The sequence below is a fragment of the Passer montanus genome, unplaced genomic scaffold, assembly GCF_014805655.1.
Source record: "Passer montanus isolate IOZ18808 unplaced genomic scaffold, ASM1480565v1 scaffold42, whole genome shotgun sequence".
NCBI classification, from domain to species: Eukaryota; Metazoa; Chordata; class Aves; order Passeriformes; family Passeridae; genus Passer; species Passer montanus.
In genome coordinates, this window is record NW_024369041.1 from 1,960,513 (window position 1) to 1,974,887 (window position 14,375).

The 14,375-nt window shown below is 47.4% G+C and overlaps 2 protein-coding genes across 2 annotated transcripts in view; both read left to right on the top strand.

The window, feature by feature from the left end:
* Positions 1 to 3,832: 3,832 nt before the first annotated feature.
* On the top strand, positions 3,833 to 7,414 carry SLC18A3 (solute carrier family 18 member A3). The gene is made up of 3 exons (XM_039719601.1): positions 3,833 to 3,856; positions 4,124 to 4,233; positions 5,175 to 7,414. Exons 1-3 carry the CDS (start codon positions 3,833 to 3,835, stop codon positions 7,129 to 7,131), a joined length of 2,091 nt encoding a protein of 696 aa, XP_039575535.1. The 3' UTR covers positions 7,132 to 7,414.
* Positions 7,415 to 9,191: 1,777 nt separating this feature from the next.
* The window catches only part of CHAT (choline O-acetyltransferase), a 37,164-nt gene continuing 31,980 nt past the window's right edge, over positions 9,192 to 14,375 (top strand). Inside the window, exons 1-2 of the mRNA XM_039719679.1 lie at positions 9,192 to 9,281; positions 12,178 to 12,322. Of these exons, the coding sequence (XP_039575613.1) occupies positions 12,260 to 12,322 (63 nt within the window). The 5' untranslated portion in view covers positions 9,192 to 9,281; positions 12,178 to 12,259. The remainder of the gene's footprint in view (positions 9,282 to 12,177; positions 12,323 to 14,375) is intronic.

The following is a 14,375-nucleotide window of genomic DNA, read 5'->3' on the forward strand; positions in this document are numbered from 1 at the left end:
GTTCCAAGCCTTCACTCCAACAGCAGCTTCACAGTGACACCAGTGACTCATGCCATCCCAAGACCAGCCTCAGGCCAGCAGTCTAAGAATCAGTCTTGGAACCTCCTCAGGTGGAAACATGATGCACCCCTGATTTCCCTTCCTAAATTTGTGTGAATATTAATCCCACACACCTATAACGATCTTCAAGCTGGCTTCAGTCTCCACTGGCTTTATCTATACTGTAGAAAGGAGCATTATTTCCACTTCTTTACAAGCACTTTTCAATGCTTTGAAATGCCACAGCTATTCAAAATGTTAAGGCATGGGATGAAAGCTACAGAAATATAACTTCTTATGAACTAAACAGTGGACTGGGAAGAGATAGGCAAGTCTGGTGGCAAATGCTGCCACAGACAAGCCTAACATACAATATATGGACACGAGTAAATAGCTAAGGTTTAGATATTTAGATGCATTAGATGTACATGAGTAGTTATCTAGGTTTATTTTTTCTGATTACCTTAGGTCCCATGGGAAAGTAGGACCCACTACAATTTCACATTGTTTGTCTCCTGACACCAATGCCTAGTTCATACTTGGAATTTTCTCCTTCACGATAATTTTGTAGAAAGGCATTACAAAAATTGCCAGATGCCTGAGCTTTTCCTGACAGTGAAATTTTTCTTAAATAGTTAGAAGATACAAGCTGACTTGTATCCTGTCACTGGGATATGTCACTTACAATATATCTTTCAAACGTATATTTAATTATTTCCCAAGACATTTGCCTCCCCATTTAAATAAAACATTCACATTTAATTTGTTGTGCTTTGGACAAATGAATGTCTTTGTGGTTACCAATCCAAAATATCTGACAGGTTTTTTGATATATCTTTCTTCTGTAGTCAGCATGAGGAGAATGTCCAGCATGATGGAAATGCTTATTTGAACAGTCAGCAAACCAAATTGCCAATCTGACACCACTTTTAAAGCCCAAGAAACTATTTGTGAGCATGTGGAAGATGTGTTTCCTGCTATCACAGTTCTGAAAGGCTGTTAAGCAATGAGGAATTTGATTTGGACTGCAGTAAAGCCCCAAAAGTTGAGCAGAGATGAGTAGCTAGTGGAGAAGGATGTTACGAATCAGGAGCATCCAAACATTCTTTCAGCTCCTGTTCCCTGCAAAATTGGATCAGAAATGAACTTGAAGAGTCTTGGAGCAAGGATAGATTCTGTATTTTTATAACTGAAAATATGAAAACCAGGATAATTTTGGGGGGAAAATATACTTTTGTGGTTGGTTGGAGAACATTTTGACAGCCTTCCACAAAAGAGCAAAGAAAGACATGACAGGACAAAAATGGTGAATAAGGACTGGGAAGAGAAGCAGTCATTGGGAGGAGCATCTTCCCAGATTCTATAGCTGCTTCTTGCATCTCATAGACCAGCACCACTTGTCATCCTTGTCTAGTCTGGGACTAACACAACAAATGCTTGAAGGATATATGAAGAGAAAAAAGTGTTTTGAGGTGATGCACATGGTAGACATAGGCTTAGCAGGAACAAAACAGGAAAACAAATTTCAGACTGAACATCAGGAGACTATTCAATCCCTGAATGTTATTGGACAGATAAGTATTCTCCAAGAGGGACAGTGGAAATTCCATTCACTGAGCTATTTACATGTCCAGAAATACTTTGTCCCTGTACTTTTGGAGTTGGAAGATACATCATTATTTACTAGTTTTCTTTGAACTCTAAATGAAAAGATGTCCATTACAACTATCCAGAACATCAGCTATTGCTAGAACTGACATAAGCTTAGACACAAATCCTTGAATTGCTTTTTCTCTTATTTTCCCTAACTTCAGCTATTTTTCCATTCTCTCTAAGCACTATTTCCAAAGAGTGAAGCAGCATGAAGTATGGCTGTAACATTAATTTAAAAAACCCACCCTGATCATTTTACCATTCCTCAAAGTATGACAACCATTAATAAAAAGCAGTTTTCCTATTGAACAAAGCTTCCACAGAAGTGGAAGGGCACACTTTGATGTCCAGCGTCCATCCACATTTCACCTGTTCCACACAAGAACTTTTGACAGAGTTACAAGACACGTGGTCTCTCCAGAAGGCTGTGCCTGGTGGCTCATCCTGCTAATCAGAAAAGTATCAATGGTTGGAGGGGCTAAGGCTTGCCCAGCCAGGACTGCCAACCAGCCCAGCTGGAACCCAAAGCAGGACCAGGGGCACCAAGGCGTGCCTGGCGTGTCCCTGCCCAACCTCATGGCACCACCAGCCACTGGCAAGACTCCCTCTTTCCTCTGCTCTCCAGAGCTCCTCTGTGCATCATGTGCTTCTGTCTGTACTGTGTGTCCATCTGCCTTGGCAACAAAGGTTTTAGAGCTCAACAGGAAGAGCAGGAACCTCAGTTACTACTGACATAAAACAGTGTGTTAATGGATAATGCAAAATACCTGTGGTTTTTTCGATAATTACATTCATGACAAGAACTTATTGGCTGACATTTGACAGCCCGACCATTTTCTGCACAAAAATGCATTTGAAATTGAGTTGTTGAAAATGGACCTTACCTTTTATCTCTTCCATTTTCCTCTACCACACTTCTAAAGACTGTAACATACTTGTCAAAGTAGGTGAGCCTCTCTTATTTGGCAGAATCAGATTAGCAGGTCTTCTAATCAAAAAAGAAACACATAATTAGTTCAGTCTTAAGTGCTAGAATGTATTGCCATATCCTGAAGAGGGCAAGATCTCTATTGCAGATATTAAGTACTCAGGCTATTAGGAGTATTAATATTTTGCAGACCTGGAGGACTCTTAACTCTCTGACTCATTGTGTTTGGACACCTCATAGCAAAAACTTTTTCTCCTGTGAAAGAAAGGCTCCTAAGGATGCACAATTAACTCAGTTCCATTCCTGACAGCAGAGTGCATCACAGCAGTTGTTGCTTCTCTCTCTTTCTCTCTCCGTAAAATTGCCCTGATACAGCATCAAAACCAACTGTCATTTCAAAGCACAAGGACTATCAATTCGGTAGGTAGTGGGACAAGCAAGAGCAGACTGTACACAAGTAATTTTATCTGTTTAACTACTTATATATTCATTTTGATGTTTGGAGAGAAATCTCTCTCATTTTTCCAAAATTCCCAAAGTAGGTAGGTCTTCCTTTTTAAGCTGAGTGTTAGAAATGTGATCAACTGGTCATACTAAGCCCCACTTTACCCTTACATTCAATTTAAACTGATACCATCATCAGACATAAAGGTTCGTATGCTCATATATGTTATATATTTTCTAGGATTTTTTTTCTGAAAGCTTGAAGATCCTAAGTATAATTTCTCTTCCTGGACCACGGGCTCTTTTAGATTCAATAATAACTTCCTTTTTATTGCCAAACAGTCACCCTGAACTATTTTCCTTCATTTACAGCCTCTAGAACAAAGAAAGTGGTAGAAGTCTTGGTGCAGTCATCCCTGTTCTTTGCACAGATCCAAAATCTTCTCTGTCTCCTTGATTTTAACAGGGGCTTTCCAAACCCGCATGTTCTGCACTGGAGGACAAATGAAGTACATCACCTCCTCCGCATTCCTCCTCTCAAACTAAATAATTGTCACATCTCTGGGCTTTGGGATAAAAGCACAAAATTTTAAAAGTCAGCTCATTTCACCTTAAAGTCCCTTCCCAAATATAATGATAAATTTCTAAGTCAAACACCAGGGAGACTTTTTTTAACTTTAATTTACTGTGGCTCCATCAACTTTGCCCACACTTGAAGGTACATTTTCTCCCCATTAGTTCTGTCTAGTCCAAGAAGCTCACGTAGCGATGACGCATCTCTTGCAGATAAGGGTATCCGCTGATTTGATTTACTAAGGAAGCTAAATTTATTATGCAACATTTTACAAGTATAATTCTGCTTTCTCTTGATGGTAATAAATTCGATATCAACTCCCATGAGACAAGAGAACCAGTCCTTTTATTATCCAGACATGACCCCCAGAGCCAGATTCCATTTTAGAGACGGGAAATGACCATATCTCTGATTAAAAGGGAAACTTTAATCAAATAAAGTGCCTCATCAAGCGAGAGCCAAGATTCCAATACTCCTGACTGCAGCACAGCAATGATCCAAAGTCATCTCTGCCCCCAACCCATTACCGCCTACTGCAACGTGATATCCATCCCAAACAGGAGGTGCATCCTTCAGCCATTTCCTCATCATCTGGGTAGCTGCTCCTCCCATGCTCACAGTCCTTTGCAGAAACATGTTCTCCAGAAGCGACCCCAGGGTCTGTTTGAGGAATCAGAGGAGGACGGACTTTGTAGTGTTTAGTTTGATTTTTTCCCAACTAAACCAGTCTCACAGGTGACAAGTATCTTGACTCCGTGCAGCCAAGTGCAGCAGCCTTGGCTTTTAGCTCAATACCCTTCCAGCTAGACTCTTCTATTCCTTCAGGCACTTCCCTTCCACACCCTGAAATTACCTTTTGAAGCATTTAGGATAATAGCTTATTTAGAGTCCCAGACCAAGAGCTTTATCTCAGTTGTCAGTGGTTCATTTCTGCAGTTTTACAGTGGATATAGTAAATGAATAACAATGGTAACAATGACAATATGGATGTCGAGGACTATTGCTATTTTAAATATTTTCTAAGGTTCCACTTCTGTGTAAGCACAATTGGATCTGTATGCTACTCCATGCAGGGATCCATCTTAAAGTGTTCCTGGCCATCTAGAATGTTTTCTTGCAACAGAGCAAGATACAGCAAGTGACAGATAAATCACCTCCCTTTCAGCTGTGGAAGCCCAGCTACGCAAGTAAATGAAGTTGCCCAAACTCCACATCCACTCGGGAACCGCTTGGCCGAGAGATGGGATTATTTCATACAGCCTTCTGCAGAGATCCTCCTTGGATCAGCCCACGTGTCATTTCTGCTACAGGAGTACAGATATGCTGCTTTGTGCTAAAGAGAACTTCTCAATGCCAAAGCCTGTGCACCGGGTGAGGCCCCTTGCTCCGCAGCTCTTCCAGCTGCTGCACTGGCCCGACAAAATGCGAGCAGTGTGTAACGCTGCACTTGAGGATTATTTCCCTGGCGTTTGTCTGAGTGTCAGAAACACGCTCGCACACAGCAAGACAGTTATTGTGATGCTCTCTGATTTCCAGTGAGGTGGGGGGCTCAGCCCAGCGCTGCCAGCCCCGTTCCCGATTAGTCCAAGTCTCCCCGAGCGCCCCTACACCCTGCCCTGGCCAGCTCTGCCGTCGCGGGCGGACCCGCGCCGCGCGATGGGGAGCAGCCCCGAGCAGCTCTCGGCTTAGACGGCGGCAGCACAGCGGCAGAGCCCGCAATCGCCGACCTCCGCAGGCGAGCCGGGCGCCGCTGAGGCAGCGGCGACGCAGGGCTGGGAGGACACGGGACCTCTGCCCGCAGCACCGGCGGGCGCACGTCGCCCCGGCCCAGGGGGAAGCAACGGCGAGCTCCGGGAGGCTGCCGCGGAGCCGGGCTCACCAGCAGCCGTGCCCGGGCACCCGCGGCCAGCCGCGCCGTCGGGCCCCCGCCTCGGGGGCGGTGCCGCGTCCCCACCGCTCGGAGGCGGTGGGCGAGCGGCGGCGGCGGCTGGGCACCGCCATGGGGGAGGCACGGCGGCAGCGGCGGCTGCTGCTGATGGTGGTGTGCGTGGCGCTGCTGCTGGACAACATGCTCTACATGGTCATCGTGCCCATCATCCCCGACTACATCGCGGCCATGCGCGGCGGCGGGGGCACCGCCGGCCCGTCCGCGCCCGCGGGGGGCAACGGGAGCGGCGGCGGCAACCGGAGCCTTCTGCCTGCGCGGTACCCGCCGGCATCGGGGAGCAACGAGGACGTGCAGATCGGGGTGCTGTTCGCCTCCAAAGCCATGCTGCAGCTGCTGGTGAACCCCCTCAGCGGCACCCTCATCGACCGCGTGGGCTACGAGGCGCCGCTGCTGGCCGGGCTGGCCGTCCTGTTCCTCTCCACCGCCACCTTCGCCTTCGCCGAGAACTACGCGACGCTGTTCGCGGCGCGCAGTCTGCAGGGGCTGGGCTCTGCCTTTGCGGACACCGCCGGCATCGCCCTCATCGCTGACCGCTACGCCGAGGAGCCGGCGCGGAGCCGCGCCCTGGGCACGGCGCTGGCCTGCATCTCCTTCGGCAGCCTGGCCGCCCCCCCCTTCGGCGGCGTCCTCTACGAGTTCGCGGGCAAGCGGGTGCCCTTCCTGGTGCTGGCCTGCGTCTGCCTTCTCGACGGGCTGATGCTGCTGGTCCTGGCGCCGCCCGGTGGCACCGGGGCACGGGCCAACATGCCTGTCGGCACCCCCATACACCGCCTCATGATTGACCCCTACATCGCCGTGGTGGCAGGGGCCCTGGCCACCTGCAACATCCCCCTAGCCTTCCTGGAGCCCACCATCGCCAACTGGATGAAGGATTCCATGGGGGCCAGCGAGTGGGAGGTGGGCCTCACCTGGCTGCCCGCCTTCTTCCCCCACGTGCTGGGCGTCTACGTCACCGTCCAGCTGGCTGCTGCGTACCCACACCTGCAGTGGTTCTACGGGGCCCTGGGCATGGCCATCATTGGTGCCAGCTCCTGCTTGGTGCCCGCCTGCAGGAATTTCGGGCAGGTCATCATTCCCCTCTGTGGCATCTGCTTTGGCATCGCCCTGGTGGACACAGCCCTGCTGCCCACCCTGGCTTTCCTGGTGGACGTGCGACACGTCTCTGTCTATGGCAGCGTCTATGCCATTGCAGACATCTCCTACTGTGTGGCATATGCCCTGGGGCCCATCGTGGCCGGCCAGATTGTGCACACCATGGGCTTTGCGCAGCTCAACCTGGGCATGGGGCTTGCCAATGTGCTTTATGCCCCTGTCCTTCTCTTTCTCAAAAATGTCTGCCAAATGAAACCCTCTCACTCAGAGAGAAACATCCTCCTTGAAGAAGGACCTAAGGGACTCTATGACACCATCAAAATGGAGGAGCGCAAAGGCGTGGGCAAAAACCTCCAGCCAGCGGGCGAGATGGATGAGAATGGCATGGGCTCTTACCACAGAGACCTGAAAGGGGTGTCTGAGGAGGACTCATCCGACTATGAGTACAGTTAGGTTCCCCCATGTGGTCCAGACCCAAGAGCAAGGAGAGACATGTGTGAGAGAGGCAAAGCGGGGGGATGAAAATGTTACTGCATTATGTTTCTGTACTGATGTGCAATATCTACAGTTTAACCTTTGTCATGATGTAATGGCTTTCTTCTAGACTTACTTTTAATCGGTATTTCCCTCAGCATTCCAGCAAGTTGGAGGGGGTGGGAAATGGGAGACAATGCTGAAAAAAATTATTGGAGTAATCATTAGCAGAAATCTGAGGGGATCTTTCAAAAAAAAAAAACCACCAAAAAGAAAACAAAAAACCCAACAGCTTTGTAGCTGGGGTATAATTGTGCAGAGTGTTCTCAAACTGAAACTGTGTGTGACATAATGTATATCTCTGTAAAAATTACAAGAAAAGCAAAAACGTATGTGTAAAATTTCAAATGGTGTATTCAGGGACTTAGCAAATCTTGTGTACATATACTCAGACTTTCAGTTGGTTTCCTATATTTAAGAAGAGCAACAGCTGTCTCATTTCATTCTTTCCTGGGAATAAACTGAAGTATTGTACCTCTTTTTTTCTCTCTTGTGCTGCTCTCCGGTAAGTGCAATATGCTGTATTATGTTGAAGTCCAAGTTACAAGAATAATAGGATCTGAATAAACAGAATTGAAGGGGATTGATTGTCTTTTGTTTTGTTTTTGGGGCTCCTTGAGGGAGGGAGCTGGTTGTGCTCAATGTAACCCCTAAAGGAACTATTTCCCAGAGCATAATTCTCACTAGCTACCAAAATGGCACAGGCAAAAACCCCAGTACAAAATGTTCTCATTCATTCTTCACAGCATAACAGGTCTGAGGAAACAACATCGCTCTGCAACCGTGCTTAAAACCAGCTCCTTGAATTCTCATGTGAATTCAATTTTAATTCCCCACAATAATGGATTTCAATTTTCTAATATTTCAAAAATTATGCCACCAGCAGTTCGAGGTACAATACTGGAAGGTGCCTTTCTCAGTGCTAAATGCTGCCCGAATTAAAAGGCACCCACCTCAGTGACTCGACAGGGATTAAACAAAAACAAAAGATGGGTGAAACGCTTCATTCAGACATTTGCAAAGAGTGGAAACCTTCGATCCATTCACAAGGGAACCAGACTGCATAATTTGCCCTATACATTTCTCTTAATATAAAATAAAATCGTTTGTTTTAATTCTTAACCCAATAGGAAACAAAAATAATTACTGGTAATCGCAAGAGGGGTGGAAAGACATTTACAAGCGGCCACAGCACCTATTAAAGGGCTCGCACCCGTCCCTGGGGATCTGGGTGCCGCGGAGCAGCGGCCGGTCGGTTCCGCTGAGCTGCGCGGGACGCGCGACGCCGCAGCTCCCGCCGGGGCGGTCGAGTCGCTGCTCAGGCGGCGCAAAACTCATTAAGACAGTGGGATGGCGCTTTGACACGGGGGTTCCGCGAAAGAGCAGCGGCCACCGTGGTGGGAGGTGAGACCCGCTTCCCTAACCCGCAGCCGCTTCTTTGTGGTAAGCGGCAAAAGCGGGTTCTGCAGCTGCTGCCCCGGGCCGCTGCTGCTGCCGGCCCCACGGCAGCTCCTGCAGAGCCCGGTTCTCTGTCCGGACCGCTGCCGCCCGTCGCGGCTTCCACCCCTCCCGGCCGTGGTGCCGGCAGCCACTGGCAGCGCCGCCCGCCCGTTCGGCCACCGAGCTTTCAGGAGCCGCAGATGCCCCACGGCGACACTTCCCGACACTGGCGACAGCCCCTGTGGCAACGCGGGTCTGCGAGCACAGTAGCCCTTTGGGGCTGTCCTTGCCGCTGCCGAGGCTGACCCCGACAGCCGTAAGAACGCCGGAGAGCCCGGCTGTGCCCGACTGCCCCCGCCCGCCCCCGGGGGACACGGCGGGCACTGGGCGCTGCGGGCGGGCAGCAGCGCCTGTTGCGCACAGCGGGAGGGGCGGTGGGGCAGGGCCGTGCCGTGCCGGGCCGGGCCGGGCGGGGCGGGGAGGAGCCAGCGGCGGCGGAGTTGAGCCGCCCTCCGCACGCCCCCACCCAGAGGGGACCTGGCCGCGGAGGAGGCGGCGGTACCTTGGACAGAGCCGCCGCGACTCGCAGAGCCCGCCCGGCGGCCGCTGCGGAGCTCCCCGACGAGCAGGTACGGACGGGCGGGCTGCGCGCCCCGCGCCTGCCGCTGCCCCGACGGCGCGGCTGCGGGAGAGCCTGGGGCCGGGGAGGATGAGGGCGGCGGGTCCCGTGGAGCGGAGCCCAGCGAGCTCCCTTCGGTGGGTTAGGCGGCACCCACGGCGCCTCCCGTTTTGCCGCCGCCCGAGCGTCCCGCCGCCACGGGCGGTTCGGGAGGGAAAGGGCTCCTTCGGGGCTGAGGCTTGGGAAGGTCTCGGGAGGTGCCGGCAGGCTCCGGCGGAGCGTGAGCGCTCCCCGACGGGTCCGGCGCTGCCGTGGCCCGCAGGGAGCTCACGGCCGGCGACAGGGCGGCTCCGGGCTCCGCTCGCAATGTCTACTGCCGCGGCAGTGCGCGCTTCACACGTGTATTCCTGACAAGGCATACATTCCGCTTAACTTCATGCATAGGCTCCTGAGAACTTTAAAGCTTATCCTCCTGATAACACAGAGTGAGGATGAATGGGTGGGGACTGAATGTATTGCCCCAACAACACCATATACTGCAAGCTGCCTCCCGAGTCCATCGTGTCAGGAGAACTCAAGTATAAGCACATGGGCTGATTTTAGTCCTCCTCTGCTATCTGCTAACGGAGAGATCAGTGCCTTTTGTTACGGATTTGAGTTGCTGCTCTGAGCTGTGGGGAAGGCCACCCGGCTCCCCAGCCTGCTGTGACTCGAAGCCACTGTGCTAAGCCGCTCACCCTGGCCCTCCAGCTAAGCCAGCTGTAAATAAAAACAGCTAGGATTATTTTTTCTTTTTTTTGCCTAATAACTTTGACAACGTACCTCGCAGCTTTCTAGTGAGCAACTTTGAAGTCATCTTGAATTTCTTCAGGATTTTCTCCTGTGTCAGTTTTCTTGTCCTTTATTAAGCAAATACAGGATTGGGTGTGATGCTAAGCTGTCAGCACTTGAACCAGAGACAAAGCCTCCGTTCATCCCTGCAACAGAGAAAAGCACAGTTCAGGCTACCACCTCCAAACTCTTTATCACACTGTTTTTACAGATATGCAGGGCTGTTAGTAGTAGCACTTCCTAGAGACACTGAGCCAATATAGACTTTCAGTCAGCGTGACACCATATTGCAGTTTGACAAAAAAGCATAAGGAAAGAAATAACAAAAGTCCCAGCAAAAAGAATACCAGCAGGATTTTTCCTTTAAGGGAGCACAGTTTGAGTGCTCTAAAGACAAAATGGCTGCTCTGTATTTGAATGCAGGTGGGGGCTGAGGCCAGCCCATAAACAACTGGGCAAGCCAACAGTCTTCCAAGAGTCACAGGACGTGCATTATTTGAGGTGCTTTGGACCTGTGTTTTAGGAATAGAGTGCATGGCTGAGTGATGAGCCCTGTGCAGCACACAAGAGGGAGTGGAGCAGGGCAGTGAGTTAATGTGGCCTTTTCATGAGGGACATCATCTCTCACCTGGGCTGAAACTGTAAGCAGATGACAGATCAACACGAATTTGCTGTTTTGCCCTCATTGCAGGGCTCCAGGGACATCTCTCAACCTTATACAACCTATTTCACAGCACATGGCCCCACTGACAGCCAGTGCAGGACAGGATCAACACAAGGTGTCAGTGACCACATACACATTGGCAGAGCCATGCTGAAGCTGCAAGGCTGCAAAAGCCAAGCTAATTCCTCAGGAGAGGAATAATCCACAGCCATCTCTGCCTATTGCTAAACAAAACTCTTCAACTCACTTTCATGCACTGTAGAGTTTAATCCAAATTGTTCTTAAAAGCTGTTGTAGAAATAATTTCAGTGCCCTAAGTGTAATAATTCTGAAGATTACAGAAAAAAATCTACATAGTCAATACGTTGTGTTATATTTTTCATAGACACAGTGCAAAGTAATTAAAAGAAAAAAAGAAAATCTCTAATCCATCAAGACCTGACTGAACACAAAAAAATCTCACTGCTTTAGCTGTACTTATGTACTGTCATAATTAGGACAATCACTTCCTGTGGTCAATAGTATATCAGAAAAAATGTGCATGTCAGATAGCTTATCCCTGCACAGAAAAGAGCGAAGAGGCATCTTTAGAAGTGAAAACCAGGATAAGCACAGTACCAGAGAGACACGAGTGGAAGTATTTGCCCTGTCACAGATTACTTTTGTGACTTTTAGCAGGTTAAGCCATCTCCCTGGATAAGTATATGCTATTTAAAAGATTGCTCTATGAAATGGCTCAAACCCAGGGTACAGCACCCCTGTCAGGCCTCCCACAGCCTTCACAGGCAGGCTCACAGGGTGCCCCAGCCCAGAGCTATGCCCCAAGGCACTGGTACCGTGTGAGATTCTAGGCTGCAGAGGGAAAAGGCATATCTCCATCAAGCTCCTTTTTACATCTTCTAGCACAGCACCTCACTGTACCCATGGAGCAATGCCATGAAAAATACATTTAAAGGCTGTGGTGCTTTCATATGAAATAGTAAGAGGAGGAAATATAAGATCCTAATATAGAAAAATGCAACATTATTATTACCTGTATCAACATAAGTGCATTCAAAGAGAAGTCCCCTCTTTCCTCCAGCTAACATATAACAGCTATACAAAGCATGCAGATTATGCCACAATAAATTGCAAAGTAAATTACAGTGACAAAATAAACCATGCTGAGAAGGGACCTTTTATGAGCATCAGATAGTCTGAATAAATAAATTTATAGCAAAATGAGACAAACAGAATGTCAGGGCAATCTCCACAGGGCTCAGTTTAGCTACTTTGAATGTTGTACTTCTATTTCTCTTCAGGTTTGCATTCTGAAGCTTCTGTGTGTGTTTGCACAGGGAATACTCCCCTCATACATTTTGGTTATAAATAATGGGTTACTCACAGGACTTTAAATCTTTTCTGTTTCCAGAACTGAGGCATCAGGCTCCATAAGTGCCCCCAAGTGACTTCAATTTCTGTCCTCAACGAAAGATACCAAAAGAAATGCAGGAATGCCTGACCTAGAAAAAAACATGCAGAAGAACAAGAAAGATTCAAGCAGTAAAGATGAAAGAGTAAGTAACTCTTTCTGGGAAAACAAAAAGGAAAAAAAGAAGATGACTTAACAACTTTTAATTCTGTAAATTAATATCATAATTGCAACCCAAGCTCTGTTCTAGAGCCAGTTTCTTCATTTCAGGGAACACCAGTTATCCTGCAACTGTTTACAGCCAGAAACCTTGATCTAGCACTAGTGCTTCTCATATCCAAATAAACTCTTTCTCCCAACATCCTCTGAAGAATTACAGCAAATTAAATATTATTATACAACAAATATTTTTATACTGCAAAGTCAGAGATGACATTAAATTCTTCATGCTAGTGCAGCACTATCAAATTGTCACATATCATTCATTTTCAAGCTGGTTTAGAAGGTGCTGGGTGTGTATGCCTGTCAGTAATCAGCCTCCAGGGTTTTTTTCCTAAGCAGAGTCAGGAACTGTACAGGAACCTTACCCACAAAGATAGGGCCAAAGCCAGGTATCAAAAAGAAATACTAGTTAGCACATCCATTTCCAATGACAAAGAAATCAATGACAGAAGAAATATGTCTTGACTAGACATAGCTTGAGACTGTAGAATTGCCATTCTTTTATTTCTGGGTGTATTACAGGCTAAATTTGATTTGCATTTCCATTAATAACAGGTAATCCTATGACACTTTTCATGAGTATCTAAAGTCTTTGGTTTCTGGATAGGTAACATCATGCATCACTGACTTTTCTGAGGCTGTCAAAAGGCAGAGCTGGTACTTGAGCCCAGAGGACACCCAGTCCCTGCCAGCTGTTCAGAGCACTTCCTCTACACCCTCCCTCCCTGCATGCACTGGACTAACTGAGCAACAGGTGGGACAGGTAACTGCTAGTCCTTTCTTCCACCCGAAATCACACTGCAATCCTACTAAAATGAATGTCCATTACAGAAAGAGCTAGCAAAAAAAATCTGAATGCTGCCTACTTTAGGAGATGGGCAAAAATCAAATTAGAAAAATAAAGCCTCCAAAAGTTTATGGCCTACACTAATCACTAATGGACAAGCATGCTGCATTAGATGACCATTTCTCAACTAGGTGACACAGCTCCCTCCCTGAGGAGCCACACTTAGAGCATCACAGCCTCTTGCAACTTCCCAGTCTTACATGAATTACCTCCTTGCTTTGTTTTCCCACTGCCCCCATAATTGCATATTGGCAATGGAGAGAGAGACAGGGAGACTGAGAGCTGATCAGAATCCAAATTGATTGTGCACTACGTATGCTTACACACTATTCTATGAAGGCTACTAATTTTTTACTACAATGATTGGGTTAATCATCACTTAAACAAATTTATACATTTTAGAACATCTCTTACTTGCAGAAGTCTTGATGTACTTTTCTGGTAGGTCTCGATTTAATCTTCAGCTAGTCTTGATTTAAAAGTTCTGTTTGTTCTTGCCAAGGCATCCTGGTGATCACATCTCTTATGCTAACCAGGTCCAAGGTCCATCATCAGTCTTGTGTGTCCCAATATCTTCCTCTTCACTTTTCAATCAAAACCACACCTTTTTATTATTAATTAATTAATCTCTGCACACATTAAAACAAGAAAAGTATCACGATTAATACAATTATTATGAAAGTCATCACATACGTACCCATGTTAAAAAGAATCTTTTAGCTAAAAACCTTAGCCTCTAAAGGCTCAGGCTTGACCTTTATAAACTAAAAATATTCCTGATGGCAGCCACAGGTGGGGCATTACTGGATTTAGAAAGATTGCAAGTGCAATTGCACCAAAAGGTTGATTCTTATGTGCGGGGTGATAGGGAGAAACATATTAAAAGTTTTAGATTGATTTTTTCCATGTATTTAAAATTAAGACAAAAATCTATTTTCACAGAATCCAGGGGCTCTAATTCTTGTGGTTCCAAGGGTGCTTCAGGAGGGTAAGGGGTCAAATTTGATTTGATTTAAATTTTTTTTTGTGTAAATATTAGTGTAAAGTTCTGGAGGAGCTATATTCCCCCCCTCTATTTTTTTTTTGTTTTTTAATAGCATGTGTATTTCTCATTATGAACATGAAGGCA

Excerpts from the sequence above, each read along its gene's own strand:
- SLC18A3 (XM_039719601.1), top strand. The coding sequence starts at position 3,833 with ATGACGCATCTCTTGCAGATAAGG. Across the intron at positions 3,857-4,123 it reads CGCATCTCTTGCAGATAAGG|CACAGCAATGATCCAAAGTC; the intron begins GTATCCGCTGAT and ends TCCTGACTGCAG. Across the intron at positions 4,234-5,174 it reads GCCATTTCCTCATCATCTGG|TGAGGTGGGGGGCTCAGCCC; the intron begins GTAGCTGCTCCT and ends TCTGATTTCCAG.